Here is a 23946-nt window from a genome sequence, read left to right as displayed (position 1 = left end):
ACTTTAAGAATGCTAAGAAACTTTATTGTAATATCATGCTGAATGTGTTTCTGAATTTTTGTTTATCTTTTGATATCAGTGTCATATTTGTGCACATGTTTAACTATATGCAACTGTGACTTCACCTTAACTCATTTGGTACTTATGAAATTAGAAGAAATTTGCTGAAGTTGCCAGCAAAGTCTCTTACAGGTTACTCCATGGTATTATTTTATAGCAATGAAACCAGTCTGTGTGTATAAATTATTTTCTCTTAGAGAGAGGAGGAGAGACAAAGAGAAATATCTTCCGTCTGATGATTCACTCCCCAAGTGACTGCAACAGCCAGTGCTGCATCAAACCGAAGCCAGCAGCCAGGAGCTATTCCAGGTCTCCCATGTGGGTACAGGGTCCCAAGGCTTGGGCCATCCTCAACTGCTTTCCCAGGCCACAAGCAGGGAGCTGGATGGGAAGCGGGGCTTCCGGGATTAGAACCAGCTCCCATATGGGATCCTGGCACATTCAAGGCAAGGACTTTAGCCGCTAGGCCACCACGCCAGGCCACATTCTATCTCTTAACATTCCCAACTCTTGTAGGTTGGCAGCACATTCAGTATTTGCACATCCTTAGCCAACCATACTCCTGTCTGCTGCTATTCTGATTGCTTTAAATTTTTTGTGATAAGATTAGTATTCTGTTGCATCAGAGCCAAATTGCTATTTTTAAAAATGTAATTAATTTCTTTTTTTTTGAAATACAATGAGATATTCCATCTGCTGGTTCATTCCCACATGTTGGCAGCAGCTGGCACTGGGCCAGGCTGAAATCAGGAGCTAGGAACTTGATCCAAGTCTTCCATCTGGTAACAGGAACCTGAGAATTTGGACCATTAGCAAAAAGGTGGAATTGAAGGATAAACTGGGATTAGATCTCAAGAATTCTGTTATGGGATATTGATGTCTTAACTACATGCCAGATGTCTGACTCTAGTTAATATTTTTGCTTTTAGTTTGTTTCCTATGTGTTTTCTTTAAAAAAATATTTATTTATTTTTATTGGAAAGCCAGATATACAGAGAGGAGGAGAGAGAAAGGGAGATCCTCGGTCTGATGATTCACTCCCCAAGTGGCCACAATGGCTGGAGCTAAGCCAATGTGAAGCCAGGAGCCTGGAGCCTCTTCTAGGTATCCCGCGTGGGTGCAGGCTCCCAAGGCTTTGGGCCATCCCTCTGTGCCTTCCCAGGCCACAAGCAGGGAGCTGGATGGGAAAGGGGGCCACTGAACACCAACTGGTGCTTATATGGGATCCCAGGCCTGCAAGGCGAAGATTTTGATCACTAGGCTACCGTGCTGGGCTCTGTTTCCTACATGTTTTTTGTGCTGTGCACCTAAGCTGGGAATGGAGCTGTGTGGTGTAGAGATACATGGTATAGAGACGAATTGGAGTTAGAAATGATGACAGTTTTTTAGTTTGGTTGGGTAAAATTTTCTGACAGTGTTTTTTTTTTTTTTTAAACCTCAGTTCCTTAGATTAATCCAGCCAGTTTTTCTTTCTTAAAATTTATTTGAAAGGCAGAGTTACAGAATGAAAGGGGGAGAGAGATTTCATCTGCTAATTCACTCCCCAACTGGCTGCAACTGCTGTGACTGGTCCAGGTGCCTATAATTCCATCTGTATCTCCTACGTGAGTGGTAGGGGCCCACGCTCTGGTGCCATTGTCCACTGCCTTCCCAAGTGCATTATCAGAGACCTGGATTATAAGTGGAGCATCTGATACTCAATCTGGCACTCTCAGGGCATGTTGGAATCATAAGGTGACAGCATGACCCACCATATTACAAAGCCATTCCCCAGCAAGAATTTCAACACTGATTGCACAGGACTTTGTCACTTGAACTGACTTCTCCTTTATGCAGTTCAAGGCCATGCATGTAAACCCCTTTGGCTTCCTGTCCATCTGAAAGCATGTCTGTACTTTTTCATGTTTAATTATTGTCTTGGGGAAAGGGAAGAGTTGTTGATTTTTATTGGAGGGATTGCATGACTGCTTGAGGATATCACAGACTCAAAACTGAATAAAAAGTTTATGAGGTTGTTCAGAGTCAACTGACATCTAAACATAGCATGTAATCCTAAAAGTAAATTTATACGGGGATCACAAGGTAATCATGAGTGCTTAATGGAGTAATGGTTGACCTCTGATTTCTGTTTTGTTTCAGATTTTTGTTCTAGCTTTTGATGTGACATGTATTGTGATTTTTAGTTGAAAATACTTAAAACCATCTCTTAAATCTGAAAGCTTGTCCTTTCTTTTTGTAAATGTTGGTGTATTTAAGTCTTCCTTAGCAAACATAACTGCGTTCCAGACTTAAATTATGTACATGTTGGTTGTTCTCTCCTTACCCTACAGGTCCACAGTGATTCTAGTTGATGAAGATTTATGCAGAATTTACTCACTATACTTTGGCTAAAACACTTTCCCCTCGTTTTGAGTAATTGTGTGAATGTCCATGCCAGAAACTTGAGAATCATCTAGAATTTCTAATTTCATTGCTTTACTGTTCTGTTATTGAGCAGCCATTCATTAGGTCCAGTAGATTCTACCTCGTCTTCTCTCTCTCTCTACCACCCCCCTTGAAAAAAAGATTTATTTGAAAAATCAGAGAGAGAGAGAGAGAAGAGAGAGAGAGAAAAGGTCCATCCCAAAATGATAATAATGATTAGGGCTGTGCCAGGCCAGAACCAAAAGCCTAGAGTTACCTGGGTCAACCATGTTGGCATAGGGGCTCAATCATTTGGACCATCTTTAGCTACTTTCCCAGGTACATTAACAGAGAACTGAATGAGAAGTGGAGCAGCTGGGACTTGAACTGGCCCTGATTCTGCCTCACCTAAAATGTATCTTCTATATTATGACTGCCTTGGTTTAGTCTTTGTTACTAATAGGCTAGGCCTTCAGTTAGAGAACAGGTACTTTAGTGCATGTGTGTGTATAGTGTGTACATATAGAAGCACACATTCATATATACATACATATGTACATATACATTTTACATATGCATACATGCACACACACAATTTTTTTAAGAGCATGGAGTGTGAAATCAGACATGTTGGTTTCAGAGCTTATCCTGCCTGTTTATATAGATATATGACTTTCAGATTTCTTGGTTTCCCTGAACCACAAGTTTTTTAACCTTAAAAGTCAGGAGGGGAGGGACCATTGTGATGGCTTAACTCCACCTGCAAGTGCTGGCATCCTATATGGGCTCTGGATCATGTTCCAGCTGCTCCACTTCCTGTGTAGCTCCCTGCTTGTGGCCTGGATAGCAGCGGAGAACAAGCCACTGTAGTCATTTGAGGAGTGAACCAGTGGATGGAAGATCTTTCTATCTCTCCTTCTCTCTGTAAATCTGATTTTCCAAATAAAAATGAATTAAAAATAAGTGGGGATAGTAGTTGAATTTTATGTAGATTAAATCAAATACGTATGAATTCTTTTTTTTATTTTATTTTTTAACTTTTTAAAAATATTGTTAAATAGTTGATTAGGGTACAAAGGGTCAAGGGCTACAGGAAAGTGGGTAAGACCATTGTTTCCACATTAATATCAACGTTTTTTCCCCTATATCTGGAGTCAGGGGAGAAACAAAGGGAGAAGTCCCATCCAGCCTCCCACCCATCCCAGGTCCCCGATGTGGGGCATGCTCCAAGGGTCCTGCTCAAGCAGTTTTAATAGTTCAGCAGTTCTCAATTGCTGCCAGTCTCGCCATTCCAAGCACGATGTAATATCTTCAGAATCCACTGGCTGACATAGTCTTTCCATGGTTGGGGTTCTGAGATCAGCATTTCAGTTGGAGGGATTTCCAAATAAACTTCATCTGAGGTGAACGCAGACCTGATTCGTGATTAAATCAAACAAATACGTAGGAATTTTTAAAAAAGATTTATTTATTTTTATTGGAAAGTTAGACATACAAAGAGAGGGGGAGAGACAGAGAGGAAGATTTTCCATCCACTGATTCATTCCCCAAGTGGCTGCAATGGCCGGAGCTGCGCTGATCCAAAGCCAGGAGACAGAAGCTGCTTCTGGGTCTCCCTTGTGGGTGCAGGTTCCCAAGGCTTTGGGCCATCCTCTACTGTTTTCCCAGGGCACAAGCAGGGAGCTGGATGGGAAGCGGGGCTGCTGGCATTAGATTGGGCGCCCACATAGGATCCTGGCGCATGCAAGGCAGGGACTTTGGCTATAGGCTACCACGCCAGGCCCAAACACATCTGAATTCTTAAGAAGTGCTTACTGATTTGAAACCTTTGTTTAATGCTAATTGAGATGTGATGTCATCATTATTGGCTCTTATCCTCAGCATAACTCATTCTCAACTGTCAGCATAAGATTCTTTAGTAAGGGGCTAAGATTCTAGCGTGATGGCTTATTGAGCTAATCTTTTAGTTGCAGTGCCAGCATGCCATGGGGGTGTCAATTTATGTCCCAACTGCTCCGTTACCAATCCAGCTCCTTGTTTATGGCTTGGGAAAGCAGTGTGGAATGGCTTACATCCTTGAGTCTGTGTACCCACTTTGGAGACCTAGAAGACACTCCTGGCTCCTGATTTTGGATTGGCTCTGTTCCCGTCATTGCAGCTGTTTGGGGAGTAAACTAGCGGATAGAAGATCTCTGTCTGTCCCTGTAAATCTGCCTTTCAAATAAAAATGAATCAATTAAAAGAAAATAGGACAGTGTCTCGCCTTCTCTCTTTTCAAGAGACACCACATTATCTGGATCCCTTCTGGCAGGTGTGTTTCCCTTCTTTTTCACATTTACCTCTTCACAAATAACACTTCCTCATAACTATTATTGAGCTGGATGAGAAGTGGAGTAGCTGGGATATGAATCGGCATCCATACGGAATTCCGGTGCATGCAAGGCTATTGCGCCAGGCCTAGACTTTTAGATTTGTAATAAAAATACAAATTTGGGGAATGACAAACTTTTCAAACAGCAGCCCAATAGAGGAGGGTAGGGAAAGGAGAGGTATGGGAATAGGGATATTGCGACTGTGGGGACATGTAAATTGACCAGTGTCAGACTTGTGTAAATGATTTTATGAAACTGAAGTTTATAGAGCAAACTATTATAGTCTGATATTTTAAAATATGTCCCAAACTTAGGTGTGTTTTTATTTACCTTTGTTCCATATATATTTAAATGTAACAACTTTTTCTTTATTTTTTTTTCCCAAGAATTTCTTTGAAAGTCAGTGGGAGGAGGAGAGAGAGAGACTTTGTTCTCTGGTTACTCTCCTAATAGCCACAACAGGCACTGCTAGGCTAGACTAAAACCAGGAGCCAGGAGCCCATATGGGTCTTCCATAGGGGTGCTAGGTACTTTCCACTGTTTCCCATGAGACTGGATCAGAAGTGGAGTAGCTAGGACTTGAACTGGGGCCCTGTGAATGAATGGGATGTTAGTATCATAAGTGACAGCTTAATCCACAGTATCACAATGATATTTCTTAACTTAATGGAGATTTACAGTGAGAAAAGATAAGTTTGTATTCTGGTATACCAGATGTCCATCTGCTAAGCTGAGAATTTATAAGAATCTTAGCTTGGTTACATTAAAAAAAAACGAACAGAACTGTTTTGAGTCATTTGTTTATACCATAAAATGGGGAAATTGGTAGTTTTAAAATCTTTCTTGCTAAGAATGTAACTATCTTCATCTTTTATTCCCTTCCACAAAAGTATTTCTTCATTTAGCTGTTGGAAAGTTTTCATTAGCTCAATATTTAATTATATGTATGTGTAGCTCTATCTGCTGTCTTGCAGCCTCCATTTTGATTTCTGAGTTTGCGTGTTGTTTGCTGTTTTTTTGTTGTTTTGGGTTTTTTTTTTGGCCTGAGGTGGCAGTGCCCAAGCTCAGTGTTTGGAATGATTATTTGCTAGAACTCAAAAATAACTTGTATTTATGATTGAAATTTTTTCAGTGAAGGAATGCAAATTAAAATCAACAAAGAGGGAGCTGATTCCATTGTGTAGAGGGTCAAGCTTCTGCCTTTGGTGCTGGCATCCCATTTGGCTCAAGTTCTGGCTATTCCACTTCTGACATAGCTCCCTGCCTGTGCCTGGGAGTGGAGAATGGACCAGATCTTTGAGCCTCTGTAGTCACATGGGAAACCTGAGAGAACCTCCTGGATCCTGGCTCTGTGAATTTGTTTTTTTTTTTGTTTTGTTTCCATTTTCCATCAGAATGCTTTTATATGCTTCTACAGTTTGTGTACCACACAACTCTTAGGGACTCTTTATATCTCCATCTTTGTATCATGCTTTCCATGATAGTATTATTGTATTTTTTTTTTAAGATTTATTTATTTTTATTGGAAAGGCGGATATACAGAGAGGAGAGACAGAGAGGAAGATCTTCCATCCAATGATTCACTCCCCAAGCGGCCGCAATGCCTGGAGCTGAGCCAAACTGAAGCCAGGAGCCTCTTCCAGGTCTCCCACGTGGGTGCAGGGTCCCAAAGCTTTTGGCCGTCCTCGACTGCTTTCCCAGGCCACAGGCAGGGAGCTGGATGGGAAGTGGAGCTTCCGGGATTAGAACTGGCGCCCACATGGGATCCCGGGCGTGCAAGGCGAGGACCTTAACCACTACGCCATCGCTCCATGCCCAGTATTATTGTATTTTATAAACTGTGCAAACTTTACCTGCTAGCCTGGGCCCTTTTATGTAAACAAAGTTTGTGTCATTTTTGTTATATTCTCAGTTCTATGGCTGACACATAATAGGCAGATTTCTGTGAGGACTTTGCTATTTTTTAAGTTCTTGAACTTCTATTTGAAAGTTTTTTTAATGTATGTACTTATGCATACATACACAGCTTTCTACTATTTGAAGGCCAGATGGAGATAGAGGGGTCGTCCATCTGCTAGTGCACTCCCTCAATTCCTGCAGCAGCTGGGGAAGGGCAAAGCCAAGCCAGGTCTCCCATGTTGGTGATGGGGACCCAAGGACTTGAGCTATCAATTGCTACCTTCCAGGGTACCCACTAGTAGGAAGCTGGAATTAGGAGTGGAGGTGTGGTTTGAAACCATGTCTGGCAGGGATGCAGCATCTGAACTGCTGTGCCAGCTACCCACCCCTAGCTTCCATATGTTGCCTCAGTAGTTTATCTGAAAGAGTTACAGAGGTAAAGATAGAAAGAGAGCTTCCGTCTGCTGGGTTCATTACCCAGATAACCACCCATATGGGATGTCATTGTCTCGGCAGCTTTATCTACTGTGCCACAATGCCAGCTCCAACAATCTTTGTTTTCAGATAGACGCTGGAACACTTGTAGGTAAAGGCACAGATGCTTTTCTTTCTACGTCAGTATAAACTAAAACATCCTAAATTAGATCAGAATTAATAAGATGATAGATTGTGTATCAGATTTCTCTTTTCACTGTAACAAAATTACCAAGCAAAGACTTGGGTATCTTTCTAGAGGCTAGAAGTATTAAATTGAGTTTTGCTGAACTGGTTCAGTTTGATGTCTGGGGGAGAATCTGTTTTCTCTTCTGGCCTTGCATTGGTTACCCGTCTTGGATTGTGGCCCCTTGCTTTATCTTTAAAGTATATCACTTCAGTCTCTGCTTCCATTGTTGATTGACTTCTGTTCTACTGTAGTCTGATTCCCTTCCTTTTAATATTTGAAAGATGTATTTGTTTGTTTGTTTATTTATTTTTTTGAAAGAGTTGCAGAGAGGAGAGACAAAAACCTCTTTCAACCTCTCTTTCACTCCCCAAGTGACCACAATAGCCAGGAGCCAGGAACTTAAGGTAGGTCTCCTTCCTGGATAGCAGGGACCCAAACACATGGACCAACTTCTGCTGTGTCTTCCAGATGGATTAGGATCAACAGGGGAGCATCCAAACAGGAAACCAGCATCCATATGTGATGCCAGTGTTCCAGGCAGTGACTTGACTTGCTACCCCAAAGCCCCTCTTAGAATGTCACCTGATTAAAGGCCTCTTTTATCATGTAAAGTAACATTCATGGGTTCTAAAGGTTAGGACCTGGATCTGGATTTCTTCTAGGATCATTATTCAGCCAACCACGTATTACAATAATCACTTGGTGGGGAATATTCCTTTTGTTTTCTGTTTTGAAACATGCTACCAATTAACCAAAATGTGTTAAAGGGTTATTCTTTTCATGTCTTGATGCTCTTCAGTCTTGTCTGTGATAATAGTTTCATATGAAGATTGTGCATAGTTTTCTTAGTTTTTCCTGAAGGGTATTTTTTAAATATTTTTTTTTTTTTTTGTAGTTGGTGTGATACGGTGCCCAGTATGCCGCCAAGAATGCAGACAGATAGACCTTGTGGATAATTACTTTGTGAAAGACACATCTGAAGCTCCTAGCAGTTCTGATGAGAAGTCAGAACAGGTATGCTTTTTAATTTTTCTTTAGTTTCCTGTCTTGATATTAAAATGTAGTTAGTGAAAAACATATTTGCATAGTCAGATGATTTAGAGTAGTTTTGCTATAGTTATGTTTTCAATTTAAAGGATAAGTTGTTTTATACCCTTGAGCTTGGTTAAATGAGAAAAATGTTACCACAGAAAGGGAAAACATCTTGCCCAGATTTTGGGTTCTGAGCCATAGATTTGGACCTACCTGAGTGTTTAATTTTAAAGGAAAATAATTTTGTTGAAGATAAATGGATAACACAGTGTTATTGTGTGTACAGAAAATTGGCCAGTATATTTAAGAGCAAGTTTGTATGTTTGTACCTTTATTTTGTGTACCACTGTTTGTAAATTTCAGTACCATTTTGTGTGTTTAGGTATGTACTAGTTGTGAAGACAATGCAAGTGCTGTTGGCTTTTGTGTAGAATGTGGAGAGTGGCTCTGTAAGACTTGTATTGAAGCGCATCAAAGAGTAAAGTTCACTAAAGATCACTTGATCAGGAAGAAAGAAGATGTCTCAGGTAAGACACAGGTTTTTTTTTTTTTAAGATTTATTTATTTTTATTGGAAAGTTAGATTTATAGAAAAAAGGAGAGACAGAAAGAGACAGTTAGGGTCAGAGGGCTTGTGTTCCTCAGGGAGTGGCGTAATAGTAGCATTTTGTACAGTTTTTGCCGGATTCCATGTGCTGATCTAGAGACTGCGTCTGTTCCTCCACGGAAGGCAGTTGTGACCAGGCTGCTTTGACACTCCTCAACTGGCCGCAGTAGCCAGAGTTGAACCAACCTGAAGCCAGGAGTCAGGAGCCTCCTCTGGGTCTCCAGTGTGGGTGCAGGGTCCTGAGGTTTTGGGCTGTCCTTTACAGCTTTCCTAGGCCACAAGCAGTGACCTTAGTGGGAAATGGAGCAGCTGGGATACAATCCGGAGCCCGTATGGGATCCTGCTGTGTGCAAGGTAAGGATATAGCCAGTAGGCTACCACACTGGGCCCTGAAGATGCAGTTTGCAGTTTTCAGGATTGTCATCAACCTTCATCTATAACATTTCCTACTTAGCTCATATAAGCTTTGAAAGCAGCATTACTAAGGATTGAGAAGAATACACACAAATTTTATGTTTAGTTGAAAAAACAATCTTTGTTTTGTTTTGCTACAGAATCTGTTGGAACATCTGGTCAGCGCCCTGTTTTCTGCCCTGTACACAAACAAGAGCAGTTAAAACTTTTCTGTGAAACATGTGACAGATTGACATGTAGAGACTGTCAGCTATTGGAACACAAAGAACATAGGTACCGAAGTCATCACTATTTATTAACAAAATTTTAAGATACTTGTAAAGTTATGCTTAAAGCAAATATTGATTCCATGATTTTGTCTTGAAACAATATTTAATGACTTCCACATTCACATCTAATCATCTGTGTATAGTATTTGTTAAAATATGTCATCATGTGGGTTTGGATTTGTAAGAATGGAATTGGATTTTTACTTTGTGTTTTGTTCCGGTGGCTCAAATACACTTTTTCCTTTTGTAATATAGTATTTGAGTTATAGGCTATCATCTGAAAATACGCATTCCTATGAAATGGCTAACTGATAACTATATTTGCATCAATGCACAAACATACCAATTTAATGTTGGATGTAGCATTTGCAGAAACACTAGAAATTTATAAATAAGTAAACATACTTATTAACATTTAACTTTGTATTTTAACTTCGTCTTTCCCATATTCAATAATGTTCATTTATTGAAAGGCTGTTTGATCTGAACTGTTTTGGAGCTGTAGTGAAACTTCTGCTTAGGTGTATGACAAATTCTTCGCTGAATTTCCTGTTTCCATGGCTTATATTTATTACAAGTTTAAAGATAATTTAGACTCTGTAATCCAGAATTTTCTGAAGTGTTTTAGTGATTGAATGAAAATAAGTTTCGTGAATATATTGCCAATAAAGGGTAGACATAGTTAGGTTAGCTACACCTAAATGTGCTTCTTAACTGTGTTAAAGTCTATAATTCATTAGAATCGTTGGATTTCAGTGGAATTTTCTTAAAGAGGAAGTATGTTAATCCTAAGTTTTAGCAGTTGTTTCATCTTTGCTTTTGACTGACACTTTTCTTAATGTGAGTGTTTATTTCATGCATACCAATTACCTGTAAGATTTAAGTGCTAGTATTGGACTATCTCAAATAACAACCTCTTTGGGCTTGTGATTCTGGTAGTTCCCATTTAGCATGTCCAATCAAGACTGGCCTTAAAGTAGACTTCCATGCTTTCTATTTTATAATACTAAGCAAATGAAATGTTGACCATTTAGATACAATATCCATCCTAGTAGCATATTCAGGTAATGGAGATATAATCACTGTCGCTGTCCTGCAGCGATGAACTTGGTGCACGGAGCCGATAATAACACGCTTGGACTACCTACTGATGATCAATAGCCAAAATTTATTAGAGGCAACAGACTTTATAAGCTGAGGATCATACAGGATTAGGGTAGAGATACTTAGTTCATCAACAGAACCATCAACTGTTTCTATGCCTTAGTTTGGAAGTCCTTTTGCCTTGTATATTACTTCCCACTCAACTGTTCTTATACAAATGATATCTCATCAGGTATACAAAAGGTAGCCATACAGTTGTTCTCATGCAAAGGATATCCAATCAGTCACACACAAGACATCCATTCAGTTGTTTATCATACAAATATTGTCCCATCAACTGTAATCCTGTGCTCGCTGACTAGGTCGCTGACCTATGGTCACAATGTACTCCTACAAATCACTTCCCATGAAGTCTGTTAAGGCATTTAGAAGTCAGCATAAATGCTCACATTTAGCTTCATCAGTGACTCTTTTCTCCCAGGTTAGCCTTCAGCAGGTTTTGGCATTATCGTGCTGCCCTGTCAAAAGTTTCAGAAATATTTCTTCTCTAATCCCTCACCTTTTTACTTACATGGGCATACTGCCTTTGTTCCCAAACTGGTGGGTTGAGTTAGAAATCCTGCCTCTTCCAAGAAATTTGAGGTTAGGTTTCTCATTCTCTTCTGTGCCCTCTGCAACATCACACCTTGTTTCTCCATGTTTGAGTTAAGTTACTTGAGAGTCAGAAAGAGTGTTCCCATCTGTTGGTTTAATCTCTCTAAAGGCCTATGGCAGCTGGAATTAGACCTTGCTGAAGTAGAAGCTGGAAGCAATTGTGTTCTTCCATGGTCCAGTGGAGCACATTAGCATGAAGCTGAAATCAGAATCAGAGCCAGTGCTGGAACATGGGGGCTGCTATGGGATGTGGACACCAAAACTATTGGGCCAAATATCCATCCTGTTTATTGTTTTTCCTGTTCCTATTAATTGGTTTAATTTTCTTTTTTAAAGAATAAGTAATTTATTTGAAAAGAGTTACGAGGCTGCGAGTGCAGGGGCAGGTAGAGAGAGATCTTTTATCACTGATACACTCTCCAGTTGGTGCTCTGCAATAGAGCTGAGCTGGTCAGAAGCCAGGAACCAGGAACTTCTTTCCAGTCTCCCACATGGCTGTAGGGGTTCAAACACTTTTCCTTACTGTGCTGCTTTCCCAGGCACTTTGGTGGGTAGTTGGATTGGAAATGGAGCAGCTGAGACTTAAACCAGCATCCATATGAGATGCTTGTATTGCTTGCATTGCAAGGGGCAACTCTACCTGCTACACTACAGTACCAGCCCCCAGAATCGGTTTTATATTAATATCTGTAAGAACTATCAAGAGAAGCTGAGGCAGTAAATTAAATAAGGCTGCTACTATCTTTGTGGGGTTACATGGTATATCCTTGAAAAGGGGCCTCTTAATCACAGTATTTGCCTCTTGGCATGAGATATACACAGTAGGTGATACTCAAGTTACCATAGTACTCATTTAGCATGACTTGCATTAAGAAGCATATTAGTTTTTTATTCTGGGACGTTCCATTAGGCATTCACAGTGCAGTTGCCCTCTTCAGAATAATCTTTACAGTGGCTTTGATACAGTCCACCAGGCTAGTTGTTTCCTAAGAAATAACTTGATGTATTTCTGGATCATGTATAGCCATCTGGTTGTTCAGTTGTGACATCTGGGTCCTGCAACAATCCAAATGTGCTCTTTCATTCTGCACATTCAGAAGCAAGAATCCCTCCTCTAAGTTAATCATGTCCACAGTATAATTCATTATAAGATTTTTCTTCAGAAAGCTGACAGTGTTGATGCGTAAATTGAGATAGTTTTTTAAAGTATTTGTCCTGATTTCAATAGCTTTCTTGGTTTCATGTTTTTCTCAAGGATGAGTTTTTCCCTCTTACCATTTTTTTTTTTTTTTGAGATTTATTTTTCTAGGAAAGACAGTGCTACAGGGAAAAAAGGAGAGACAGAGATCTTCCTTCTACTGGTTCATTCCCCAAATTGCCTCAATGGCTGGAGCTGAGCTGATCCAACATCAGTTGTTTCTTCTAGGTCTCTCATGTGAATGCAGGGGCCCAACACATTGGGTCATCCTCTTCTGTTTTCCCATGCCATAAGCAGGGAGCTGCATCAGAAATGGAACAGCTGGGAAAAAGAGAGAGAGTAAGGCAAAGTGCATGCATATTTCCTTCCCATGGCACACTCTCTAAATGCCTGCAACAGCCTGAACTGCATTAGATTAAAACCAAGAGGCCAGGCCTCCATCCATGTCTAGCACATGGGTGGTAGGGATCCACATACTAGAGCCATTGTTTGATACCTTGCGGGGATGTATTAGTAGAACTGGATCAGAAACAGAGATACTGGGACTCCAACACATTGTATATGGGCTTTGGGTGTCTCCGGTGTCAGCTTAGTACACTGCATCACAACAACCACCCGTAGGCTACCTTCCTGTTCCAGAGATACTGTCTTAATGTCCCAGTGTAATTTTAAGTTTTGCAGTTACCTTGAGAATAGTGACAATGACTCAGACCAGTTATGAGCTTTATGAACTTGGCCCAATATTGGGATCCATCTCAACAGTGTCTTATTTGCATTTTAACTATCACAGGTAACAAAAAATATTAGTTTGTATTTTCTTGCTTATCTAGTGAGTCAACCCTGCAGGAATTGACTCATCATTCCTAAATTTCATTGCTAACTTTTACCTCTAGTAACTGTAGCTGCAGCTCCATACTGTAAGTGACTAGATAGTCTTGCAGGAACTGAGGTTCACCAGTACTCACCCCTTTTCCCAAATGTTTGTTTCTCTGAGTGAGGGTTAACCTTAATCACATGTCTGATGTCACTCATAAAATTAGGGAACGGGCCTCAAAATCCGCTTCATTGCTGCTAACCATTGTAAAATTAAAATTCTTTGAGTCAATACTTACGTTTGATAATCTTCTAGAACTCACTAAAAATGGTTTTACTCATTAAAGAGCAGAGTCATTCAAAGGAAAGGCTGAAGAGTCCAGGAACACTTTAAGTGTGGAATCTCCAGTTTTTCACAGTGGAATTATGAACAATGTTGATTCCTTGTGGCAGTGAAGTATGATAATTTTCAATAAATATTGCTGACCAGGGAAGCTCATCCAAGCTGTAATATTGAGACTTTTATTTACTGCTCATGTGGTTGACTACTTAGTCTCTAGAATAACCCCTCTTGGAGTCAGTCTGAAAGTATATAACCAAGATTCCAATGTAAATTATGTTATTAGCACAGAATGTCTGTTTTGACTCAAGGGACACAAGTAACCAAAAGGCAGAGTTAGAGAGGGAGGGAAGGATCGTTAATCTGCTGATTGACTCTGCAAATAGCTACAATGGACAGGGATGGGTCAGGCTGAAGCTAGGAGATTCATTGGGATCTCCCGTGTGGATGCACAGGCCTGAGGATTTGGACCATCTTCTTTCACAGGCACATTAGCAGGAAAATGGATTGGAAATGGAACAACTGGGACTTGAAATGGCACCCATATGGGATGTCAGCATTGCAGGTAGCAGTCTAGCCTATTATGCTACAATGCTAGCCCCAACAAACATACTTTTGTTAGGTAGGATATTTTAGAAGTTTACAGGTCACCTACCGGAAACTGAAGGCAAAGTCTAGACTTCTGCTTGAGCCAGGTTAAAATCTTTACTGTTTAGTCTGTTGTCTCCCATTTGCACTCTGGCAGCAGGAGCTCTTCAGTTTCAAAGTTTTCTGTCTTTACACCTGGAATTTTTTAAACTTTAGAACATTGTCCTTATCTCTTAAGAGATATTCAGTCTTAAAAATCTGGTTTACTTTTCTGTTAATCTGCTCCGTCATTTCCCCCATTTCCCCTATTTTCCATGTCTGGATGTAAAGCCTTTCACAGCTAGTCTTCAAGAGTCTCCCATTCCTTCCATGCTGTTGACTAAGTCCTGTTTCTTATTTCTTCTTCAGTCAGTTATACAATCATGAGAAATTTGTATTTCCAGTCTTACATAAACAATTAGTAGAAATTTAAAAACATTTGCTTTGGGTGCTAGTGCTGTGGCAAGTGAGGAAAGCCAGTGTCTGCAGCAGTGGCATCCCACATGTGCACTTGCTCGAGTTTCAGCTGTTCTACTTATGATTCAGCTCTTTGCTAATGTGCCTGCTTACACAGCAGAGAGCTTAAGGGTTTGGGCCTCTGCACCCACATGAAAGACCAGGAAGAAAATCCTAGCCCTTGGCTAGGATGAAAAGTGGAGCTGGGACTTTTACCTAAGCACTCTTAGATAGGATGCAAGTATTTGTGTAATGTCTTAACTGTGTCAAGCACCTGCTCCTTTGTATAGTTTTAAATGGCGAAAATGTACTACCTACTTTACAAGGTTGTAAGGATTGACCAAGAATTGTACTTTCTAAGTGCTTAGCGCTATGGTTACTTAACAGTTTAGCTATTAGTAGCATTATAACTTATGCATTTTCTTTTCTCTCTTTCATCACACTTTATTTAGGACTTTGGTTTACTTTATGACCTTGGAAGCTGTTCATGAAAAGGAAAGCAGCTCAAGAATTATATAAAAAATTGTACTTTGATGTATCACATGATTTACAAGTAAACTATGAGGTTATTCCTTTTTTCCTCTCAAACTGTTTTCATTTAAGTGAATAAAAAAGGTACCAGTTAGTATCTGAGCATTGATTCTGGTGGTCAGGATACTGGCAATCCCGTATTAGACAACCTGAATTTAATTAACCAGGTCTACAGGTTGCCACTTAATAATTCAGACATGGAAAGGCAGTAATGATGTCTCAAAGATGGTTGAGTTCCTACTGCTTATGCAAGACACCTCAGTTGCTTTCCTGGCTCCCAACTTCATCCCTGGCCATAAGGGACATTCTAGGAGTGAATTAGCAGATGGGAGGAAGTATGCACTCTCTAATTGTTTTTGATTCTTAGGAAAGAAATTAAGACCAAAAAAAAAAAAAAATGTAGATGCATAGAGACTTAGTAAGTGTTGATGGAGACTTCAGGTTTCTGTCTTTTTAAGATTTTAAAGTTTCTTTTTTATTAGAAAGATATGTAAAGAGGAGGAAAGAGAAGAAGATCTTCCATCCGCTGGTTCACTCCCCAAGTGGCCGCAACAGCTGGAACTGAGTCTATCTGAAGCCAGGAACCAGAAGCTTCTTCTGGGTCTCCCACGTGGGTGAAGGGTCCCAAGGCTTTGGGCCATCCTCAGATGCTTTTCCAGGCCACTAGCAGGGAATTGGGTGGGAACTGGAGCACCTGGGACATGAAAAGGTGCCCATATGAGATCCTGGTGCATGCAAGGTGAGATCTTCAGCAGTAGACTATGGTGCTGGGCCCAGGTTTCTTTTCCTTTTTCTTTTTTTTTTTTTAAAGATTTATTTGTTTTTATTACAAAGTCAGATATACAGAGAGGAGGAGAGACAGAGAGGAAGATCTTCTGTCCGATGATTCAATTCCCAAGTGACCACAACAGCCGATGCTGCGCCAATCCGAAGCCAGGAACCAGGAACCTCCTCCAGGTCTCCCATGCGGGTGCAGGGTCCCAAAGCTTTTGGCCATCCTCGACTGCTTTCCCAGGCCACAGGCAAGGAGGTGGATGGAAAGTGGAGCTGCGGGGATTAGAAGCAGCACCCATATGGGATCCCGGAGCGTTCAATGTCGAAGTAAGGCAAAGAGAATTTCAGAGATTCTTGATTTTACATTGCACTGTTGAGACCATGAATAGCCAATTTCTGTCCTATTATATGAACTAGTATTAGTCATGACATTTATGATTGACACGGATACCCACATATGAAGGATTTGATCCTTCAGACACCCTAAGTCTTGTTGTTTAGCTCCTTTCCAATGTTTTGTCTAATATGTTACTGTAATCACTCAAAAGACGTGATCATATAGAACAACTTGTTGTTTCCTATAATTGTGTCAAATTTCAACCATTCCTCTCTGGCTAGATCTCCATTCCAGTTTATTGTCAGACTTTCACAACCATTCAGCTTCACAGTGACATGTCTTACTTTAATCTGTTTATCCTACCACTCTTCACTTTACCGCATAGCTTTGTATTCTCATTTAAACATTTCCCAGTTTAATTTCCTTTTTTTAAGAAAAGAGATTTATTTGAAAGGCAGATTAACAGAGAAGACACACAAATATCTCTCATCCCTAGTTTAATTTTTTTTAAAGATTTATTTTTATTGGAAAGTCAGATATAGAGAGGAGGAGAGACGAGGAAGATCTTCCGTCCGATGGTTCACTCCCCAAGTGGCCGCAGTGGTTGGAGCTGAGCCAGTCTGAAGCCGGGAGCCAGGGTCTCTCACACAGGTGCAGGATCTCAAGGCTTGGGCTGTCCTCCACTGCATTCCCAGGCCACAAGCAGGGAGCTGGATGGGAAGCGGTGCCCATATGGGATCCTGACACATGCAATGCGAGGATTTTAGCTGCTAGGCTACCTTGCCAGTGCTCCCTGGCTTAATTTCATGCATGAGCATTTTATTTCATTTTATTTTTCCTGTGTCTCTATAGCTTTTTTTTTTTTTTATTGATTACTTTGCCTTATGTGACACAGTTTTATAGGCACTGGGATTCACCTCCTCCAACCCTCCCCCCCCCCCATGGTGGATTCCTCCACCTTGTTGCATTACCACAGTTCAAATTCAGTTGAGATTCTTTCATTGCCAGCATCTACCAAGCATAAAGTCCAGCATCTTATTGTCCAGATAAGTTCAACAGTTTCTTGGGGAGACCATCTTTGGTCTGAAGGTAGAGCTGGCAGAGTATCATCCCGATCAATTAAAAGCCCTGACATTACATCAGAAACAATTTATAACGTTATGGAATTAGTTGACATGGTATTGAGTAACCAATATGTTAAAAGAGAAAAAAAAAAAAAGAATGTAAGTTCTGAACCACTTCCTTGACTTCTACGTTGACATTTCAATTATTAATTTATATACAACCAGGTGCTATACACTTTAAAATGGCTATAGATTACTATTCAGCTGTCTCATACCTATTTTAATTTTAGTATTTAGCAGTTCATAGCGTTGAAGCATGATTTTGCTGAACTTAGTTGTTTTTCGGGTAGTCTAACTCTATAACTCTAACAAGACATATGTCAACAGTTTAGGTGAACAGTTTTAGGAGGGGTGTGCAGAGAAATCTTCACTACCCCAGTGAGGAGTAACTAATCTTTGTGTCCCACTCAGTGAGTTATAAGTACATCCCCGCTGACCGTTTCCTGTCTGTTTCTAAGCTTTCCTTGTAGTTCTGTATCTGTCTATTCTAGTTTGTTTGTTTGTTTGTTTGTTTTGAGGGGTTTCTGGAGCGATCCTGATGGTCATTACATGAGAGGGTGTGGACCCAAAGTCCGAACCAGGCAAGGACTAGAGAAAGCTCCTCTCCCTAGTCCCTAAAGAAGTTTACTGTTCTTCTGTTCTGCTTACTGCTCAGTGCTCCTGGTTGTTGTTCCAATGACCTTGGATCCTGCAAGGCAGGATTTGGGCTTCTTACATCTCATGTGGTAGATCCACATGCATGATCATTTTAATCACTCTTTTGCATTTACTTTTATTCCCATTTCCCACTTTTTGCACTGACTTGGCAAAATGTAATCCTGATTAAACTCATTTCATTCTAATTATTCTGGAAAAAGCACATATTATAATGATACCAACTAATCATTGTCAGTTGTCACGTCAATTATTAACGTTGTCTAGAAGTCATGAACTACACTCCCCTCTTTTCCTCTCTTAAATATCTCATACTGCATCATCTACCTTACTCCTAGATGCTGGTCTTACATCTCGACCAATTCATGAAGAAAATTGTTTTCATCAAAAGAGAACTTTTATAGATCCCTGCTGTGATACCTGTTTCTCAAACACCTGCACCCACATTTCTACATTTGTATTTATTATCTTCTGTCAACATTCTTTCTGTGGAAAACTAATTTCTCTACTTACACACTGCATTCAATTCCTCTCAGGTAGCTGAGGACATTGCTTCAACAACTTATCATTTGCTAAATTGTCAGTTTTTCAGTCTCTTGAAATTATTTCTGTTAGTACTTAAAGGTGCTGATTTCCCCCCTCCCCATCTGCAAAGAAAGCAGAGTAGAGAGCTCTTCCTTTCTTTGTTTCATTCCCCAGTGGCCTGTACAGCCCGAGTTGAGCCAGACTAAAGTTCAGAGCCTGAAACCCATTTGGGTCTCCTGTGTGGGTAGCAGGGCTCACATATTTGAGCCATCCTGAGCTACCCCACAACAGTGAGCATTAGGAGGAAACTGCATCCAGAGTGGAGTAGTGAGGACTCTAATATGGGATGGCATTCTATTGATTTCACTTGCCCATTCCACAGTATTCACAGTGCATCTTTAAAGTGAAAAGATCTCTCTCCTTAGCCTACTTTTCTGTTACTATTTATGATAAGCCTTTTTAAAAGGAATGCTTATAATCAAATCATGAACTCCCAATTTCTCCTGCTCCATATTCAAGGATACACACTTTGATTGTTAGCATACTGTCAACAGTGTTATTTGAAAGATTATGAGCTGCCAGTGTGCTGCTAAGTCTAGAGGTCATTTAATTTTCACCCTCAATACTTTATGTATTAGCATTTGATATGTTTGACCATTCTCTTAATACATTTTCTTTACTTAGCTCTACTGGAATTTTCTTCCAGTGACATTGATCACTTCCTGTTAGTCTCATTTATTTGTTTTTCTTAGTTCTCCTAATTTTAGATATGCCAGAACTTGTACCATTATGTACACCTGCAGTGTTGTGACTTTACATGCCATCCACATGCAGATGATGTTTCTAGGTCAATACTCCTGAAGCCTCTTTCCATCCTAAAGACCCTGGCATCTCTGCTTCAGTGTTTGCTTCCTCATATACACGATCTGAAGCTGAATTCCTGATTGCTTCCCGCAAAGCTTTCTCACCAGCACCCTTGCCATCTGCCATCTGTAATCCCTCACACAAGTTTGTGGTATTTGCATTTTTTTCAGTTTTGAAGGCCAGTAATCTTGGGAGAGTCTTTTACTATTCTGTTTTTAATACTTAAATGAGAACTTATCAGAAAATCTTTTACTTCATATTTAGAATATTAATGTGAAATTTCCTAACTTCATACTCCTTCTGTTACTGCTAGCCCAGTTTTAGCCATCATCATTTCTTATATAACTGCAAGAGTTTCTTCAGTTGTCTCCATACACTTGCTACTGTATATTTGAAATGGACTGTCATTTTTTTGTTTAAAACTGCAGTGTCTTTGGTCATTGAGGCCTGAGGCCCTACACCTGTACTTTTATCAAAACTCTGACTATTCCTTCCCTGATGGTTCAGAATAGTCAGGTACATTGGCTTCCTGGCTGGTTCTCAAACTGTGCCTACAGTTTTTCCCTACACTTATGTACATTTCTACCTTTCTCATGTCCATCAAACCTTTGCTTAGGTTACATGTAACTTGATCAGTGAGAACTAGTCTGGTAACTCCTAATCTGCCTTGTCACACTTTTTGTGTAGCAGTGGTCAGTTTTTTTTTAAGATTTATTTATTTTTTTTTTATTGGAAAATCAGATCTGTTGCTTAATACTAATGCCATGGTTTGACCCTTGTGGACAACATATTGTAGAGATTGTGAATTATTTTAGTCCCCTTGAAAGCTTGTTGGTTATTCTAGTAGACAATTAAATTATTGGCTGTTCATTTTGCTTTCATCTTGTCATGGTTTGATTTTATGTTTTATTCAGGAAGATCTTTATGAAAAGCCAGAGATTGTTCCTCAGTTTTTCTAACATGGCAAAACTCAATTTCCAAGTACTACTACCACCACCACCCACAGTTTTTGTAGTTCTAACTTAAAGTACAAAAGCTTTAGTTGGGGGTTTTGAAATGTTACTGTAATTATTTCAGTATGATGAATTCCACATTAAAAATTGCTTTACTTTTTAGTGAAAAGTTAAAATCTAAAATTTCTTCAAGTATTGACGTATTAATCAATTGTTTATTGGTTATTCTTTCTTCTTATTTCTGAAATACTGCAGCTACAAGTTTGGAAGTTTATTTCACAAGTTATCAGAGGTGGCTTGCATTGAAATCTTCCATTTTACATGTTTTTCAAGCCTTTGCTGGTGTTGTTAATCTAGTCATGCAAATGGAATTCATTTAGGACTTCAGAGACAGATCTGATATTCTTTTGATTTTCACCATTTATTTATTTAAAGATATATTATTTTTTTTGGAAAAACAAATATACAGAGAGGAGGAGAGGCAGAAAGATCTTCCATCTGTTGATTCATTCCCCAAGTGGCTGCAATGGCCGGAGCTGAGCTGACCTGGAGCCAGGAGCCTCTTTCTGGTATCCCACATGGGTGCAGGGTCCCAAGAGCCTGGGCTGTCCTCGACTGCTTTTCTAGGCCACAAGCAGGGAGCTGGATGGGAAGCAGGGCCACTGGGATTAGAACCAGTGCCCATATGGGATACCAGCACATGCAAGGCGAGTACCCCAGGCACTAGGCTGCTGCACTGGGCCCCATTACTTTTTTTCTTTAGACCAACAATATATACAGGACTCTTGAGCATCTGAATCTCTCTTAACTCTTCTAGCTTTCTGTTCTATATTCCCTGAAAATAACAGGTGGTTTCAGGACAGTGTATTGTATATTCAGATTGTATCTACCCTTTTTCGTAAGTAGTAACCTTCCCGCCAAAATTGTCTTTCAAAAAAATTGTTTAGCATCCAACTCAAGTTGTCAACCCTTAGTGTGGGAAAGAAAATATACATACTTTCTTCTAGCTATATCGTGTTTTTTGAAAAAATATGTGTTTGAAGTGGTACAGTAGCACAACAAGCTAATCCTCTGCCCTGTGGTTCCAGCATCACATATGGATGGCATTTTGTGTCCTTGCTGCTCCACTTCTGATCCAGCTCTCTGCTTATGGCCTTGCAAAGCAAAATGGCATGGCTCAAGTCCTTGGTACCCAGTACTCATGTGGGTAATCCCAAGGTGGTTCCCTGTCAGCTTTGGACCAGCTCAGTTCTGGTCATTGTCGCCATTTGGGGAGTAAACCAGACCTTTTCTCTGTAAAAATCTGCCTTTCAAACAAAAATAAATAAATCTAGGGAGGAAAAAAATATTTTGTTTTTCTCATAAATGGATTGGGATATTTCCAGAGATTTTCTAAAACATTTATTTTGTGATGAGAAGTGAGGTTTTTAAATCAGAAATTTGAATTCTTATAATAGTTGACCTTTTAACCAAATACTTTCTTACTTGCTGATATCATGAAACCTCAGGGAAATCTTTAAAATGTAAGTAAAACTCATGAAGTCCAAAAGGTTAACATGAATTTTAATTTCAATTTTGTGCACTTTTAACAGTACAATTTTAGCGTGTGGAACAAATCGAATGTTGCTCTTCAGTGAAGAAATAGTGGTTGGGTCCCTTTTGTTGCAGTAGAACCTCTTTAAATTTTTTTTAAATTGAAGTACCTACATACTTTTGGTGCTGCTTAGTATCTTCTACGACATATAATGTGTTTGACTTTATGGGTAATTTTGTTTAAATACTGTGTAGAAATAGTGGTAAGTTTTTTATGTACATTTTGCCACGATAAAACATTTCCTTGGGGCACAGAACAAAACCTTACTTATCAACTCTTTTCCTATAGCATTTCCTCCACTTGCTGCCCACAGTGCCCCAGCTGATCTCCCTTCTCATTTTATTGCTTGAATCCTACCACTAAGCAAGTTTTATTTATCTTACAAAAACTTTTAATATTAGCGATTTTATAGCATTTCCCCTATTCTAGAGGGGACTTTCACTTGAAGACACACACATGATTTATGCAGTTTTCCTTCTCTGTTCTTGCCTGTTACTTTAATGATTTCAGTGTCAGAACTTGAAACATTTCATTTCCAGTGGCTTTGTCTTGATTCCGCTTTAACTAAGCATTCAGTTTTCAGGCTATGCTGGGGTTGTTTCCATAACTGTTATACAACCTCTGAATTCACCAACTGTGAAGTCAGTTTTTCTAGCATGTTTGTTTGGCTCTTCCTACTAATGCTATACCTTGATCTCATCTGAACTCCTGTAATAGTTGTAACTAGGTTTTTCCTTGCACTTTCTTCATGGCTTTTTATATAATGAGCTTCCCAGAATATAAATCTGGTTGTTAACATTCTTTTTTTTTTAAAGATTTATTTATTTTATTACAAAGTCAGATATACAGAGAGGGAGATCTTCCATCCAACAATTCACTCCCCAAGTGACCACAACAGCTGGTGCTGCGCCAATCCGAACCTAGGAGCCAGGAACCTCTTCCGGGTCTCCCACACGGGTGCAGGGTCCCAATGCATTGGGCCATCCTCGACTGCTTTCCCAAGCCACAAGCAGGGAGCTGGATGGGAAGTGGAGCTGCCGGGATTAGAACCGTCACCCATATGGGTTCCTGGGGCGTTCAAGGCGAGGACTTTAGCGGCTAAGCCACGGTGCTGGGCCCAGCATTCTTGTTAGATTTTCTCAGGGACTTCCCACTAGATAGAGAATAATGTATAAATAGCATGATGTACGCTACCCATCTCCCCTTCTCAGTCTGCTTCAGGATTTTATCAGTTACTGTCAAATTCTGACCATTGAATGTTTTTCCTTGGTGGTATTGAAATATTTTTAACTTAGATTGCTGTTCTGACTTCTATATGAAGCTTTCCTTAGTGTTGAGGCTGACTTGGATACTAGGTTTTGTTGCAATAATTACATATCTGTGTATCTTTTCATAGTGAGGTATGTTTTCATATTTGAGTATGAAACGTAATGGACTGTTTTATCCGTGAAAAAAAAAAAGGAACAGAACTTTAAATTTTTTTTAGATCTATTCTTACTTGAAAGGCAGATTTTGCAGACAGAGGAGACAGAGATCTTCCAACCACTGGTTCATTCCCCAAAAAGCTTTAGTGGTCAGAGCTGGTCCAAAGTCAAGCGCCTAGAACTTAAACTCTCTCACATGGTTGCAGGGACCCAAGGACTAAGCCATCCTTCTCTGCTTTCCCAGACTGTTAGCAG

General features: G+C 39.9%; 1 protein-coding gene across 2 annotated transcripts in view; it reads left to right on the top strand.

The window, feature by feature from the left end:
• TRIM33 (tripartite motif containing 33) overlaps positions 1–23946 on the top strand; it is a 118367-nt gene that overhangs the window by 44635 nt on the left and 49786 nt on the right. For both annotated transcript variants that reach the window (XM_004581898.4, XM_004581897.4), the window contains exons 2-4: positions 8294–8412; positions 8813–8957; positions 9591–9723. In XM_004581898.4, the coding sequence (XP_004581955.1) occupies positions 8294–8412; positions 8813–8957; positions 9591–9723 (397 nt within the window). The remainder of the gene's footprint in view (positions 1–8293; positions 8413–8812; positions 8958–9590; positions 9724–23946) is intronic.

Source organism: Ochotona princeps, chromosome 2, assembly GCF_030435755.1.
Source record: "Ochotona princeps isolate mOchPri1 chromosome 2, mOchPri1.hap1, whole genome shotgun sequence".
NCBI lineage: Eukaryota > Metazoa > Chordata > Mammalia > Lagomorpha > Ochotonidae > Ochotona > Ochotona princeps.
Note: the sequence above shows the minus strand (reverse complement) of the source record. Positions and strands in the feature narration are given on the sequence as shown.